The sequence below is a fragment of the Arachis ipaensis genome, chromosome B08 (assembly GCF_000816755.2).
Source record: "Arachis ipaensis cultivar K30076 chromosome B08, Araip1.1, whole genome shotgun sequence".
Classification (NCBI taxonomy): Eukaryota; Viridiplantae; Streptophyta; class Magnoliopsida; order Fabales; family Fabaceae; genus Arachis; species Arachis ipaensis.
In genome coordinates this window covers 483211-485728 of record NC_029792.2, presented here as the reverse complement: position 1 = coordinate 485728, position 2518 = coordinate 483211, and the positions used below count along the sequence as shown (strand labels likewise).

The 2518-nt window shown below is 31.7% G+C and overlaps 1 protein-coding gene across 1 annotated transcript in view; it reads left to right on the top strand.

Annotated features, from left to right (window-relative positions):
• Positions 350-2518, top strand: part of LOC107610307 (protein NRT1/ PTR FAMILY 1.2-like) — a 3698-nt gene continuing 1529 nt past the window's right edge. The window contains exons 1-3 of the mRNA XM_016312371.2: positions 350-636; positions 740-957; positions 1769-2301. Of these exons, the coding sequence (XP_016167857.1) occupies positions 510-636; positions 740-957; positions 1769-2301 (878 nt within the window). The 5' untranslated portion in view covers positions 350-509. The remainder of the gene's footprint in view (positions 637-739; positions 958-1768; positions 2302-2518) is intronic.

The following is a 2518-nucleotide window of genomic DNA, read 5'->3' as shown; positions in this document are numbered from 1 at the left end:
CTTATTACCAACAATAATTAATTATTATATTTTAAACACATATATAAGGAGACACATTCAGAAAATATATATAGAAAGATACTTTCATTAGACATAACCATAAACAAGACATTTTTGTTAGATACATCTATAAAGACACTTCTATTAAATACAATCATAAATAAGAGTTTGAAGAAGTTGGCAGAAATGTTGTTGGTAACTTAGCGAGATTGTTTATTTATTTATTTAAAGTAATTAATGTTAATTACTTTTGTGACGTTTAAATTTCCACTGGAAATTATTGAAAAATTGGGCAAGTCCACTCTTGCACTATATACTACAATATCATTTATGAATTCCTGCAGTATCAGTTGCCGCACGCAAAATTTGTTTACTTTTTCTTCACATGTGCATGAAACCATGAATGATTTTCTAGCTACTTCACTGCTTTGTATATAGTTTTCTTTATATATATAATATGTGTGTGTGTTGCACTTACAAGAGGAACAACTAACTAAGCAAAGATAGAGATGGAGAAGGAAATGGAGGGTGCTTTGGTTGAAGAGGAAATGAATGAGCAACAAGAAGAAGAAAAGCAAGACATGAATAATAATCAAAGGTGCAAGGGTGGACTCATTACCATGCCTTTCATTATAGGTATGTATTAATAATTAATAAGCCATATGTATATAGGATTAGGAAGCATGCATTGCATTAAATTGCATGGTTTACTTTAATTTTGTTATGGGAATGGTTGTAGGAAATGAAGCACTGGCAAAGATGGCAAGTGTGGGGCTATCCCCAAACATGATAGTGTATTTGATTGGAGACTACAGACTCAGAGTGGTTAAAGCAACAAAGATTATGTTCTTTTGGTTTGCTGCTACCAATTTTGCTCCTCTCTTTGGTGCTTTCCTTGCTGATTCTTATTTGGGTCGCTTTCTTGCCATTGCTTTTGGTTCAATTATCACTTTTCTGGTACCATCTATACTGCACTTCTTTATTTTCTAAATATAATCTCCTTTATCTTACATTAAAATGATAAATAAAAGATATAGTCAACCTCTCACCCTATATGATCTGATTCTGATTCTATGTTAATTTCTATGAATATGAATTATAAAAAAGTTACACACTTACACAAACTAAGTTAAACTTAATATATAATGGTGAAAACTGCACTCGACTTCATGTGAAATTGATAGTTAAGAGTCGTTAGATGAAAATTTTGTCAAATCATCTAACGGCTATGAGTTATCAACTTCACGTGAAGTCAACTGCACCGGAGTTTCCACCATATATAATAATTTGACTATGCTAGATGTACACCAAAATCAGTTACCAAAGTCAGCTACTATTATAACATACATGTTGGAATATAAATGCACATTGAAAATAAATTAAACCCCACATATATTTATACATAAATATATTGGTAGCTGGTTTTATTAATTACTTGGAAATGGATTCTCTCAATTTTTTTTAACAATTGAGGGAGTAAAGTGTGATCTCGCACCATTAACTTTATAAGTGAGACTAAAAATAAATACGAAAGAGAGAATAATAAAGGGTTAAATATCGAAAAATGTTTGGTAACAAAAAAATATTAGCTAAAAACAACCAAAATTTTCCTTATTTAACATTCATTAATTGTCTAAATAAAAAAAGTTCTGACTGTTTTTTTTTTATCTACCTAGCATTATCCTAAATATCACACATTACACTTTCAATTTTTTTTAACAATTAAGAGGATTTTTTTAACAATTTTTTTATAATAATTTGATCACAGGGGATGGCACTATTATGGTTAACAGCCATGATAGCAGAGGCAAGACCCTCACCTTTGAGCCATGAATCAGCAACAGCACCCCAACTTGCACTCCTAATCACTTGTTTTGCACTCATATCAATTGGAGGAGGTGGAATCTTCTGCTCCTTAGCATTTGGTGCAGACCAACTCAACAACAACAACAACAAAAAGGAGAGGGTGTTGGAGAGTTTCATAAGTTGGTACATTGCTTCACAAGCAGTTTCTGTTGTTTTCTCCTTAACTGCAATTGTTTACATTCAAGACCGGTATGGATGGAAACTGGGTTTTGGTGTTCCTGCGGCACTTATGTTGTTGTCAACCGTCTTCTTCTTTCTTCTTTCTCACCGTTATGTGAAGCATAAACCTCACAAAAGCTTGCTCACTAGCTTTGCTCAGGTCATTGTTGTTGCATTCAAGAATAGAAAGCTTCAACTTCCACCTACTACTCACCATCCAATACTCTATCACCATAACAAGGACTCAACCCTTGTTGCTCCATCTCACAAACTAAGGTTTAGTGCAATCATTTTCATCCTTAATGATAATCAAGAAATCAAAAAGGGTTAACGCTCTGTTTGGATGAGTTTTTCTTAAAAAAAAAAATTTTGTATTCTCTTTTTTTTAAAAAGTTTTATAAAAAAAAGTAAAAGTAATTTTATATTTGGATATCTCATGCAAAAATATCTTTTTATCTATCAATTATATTTGGGTATAATAATATAAAAGTAC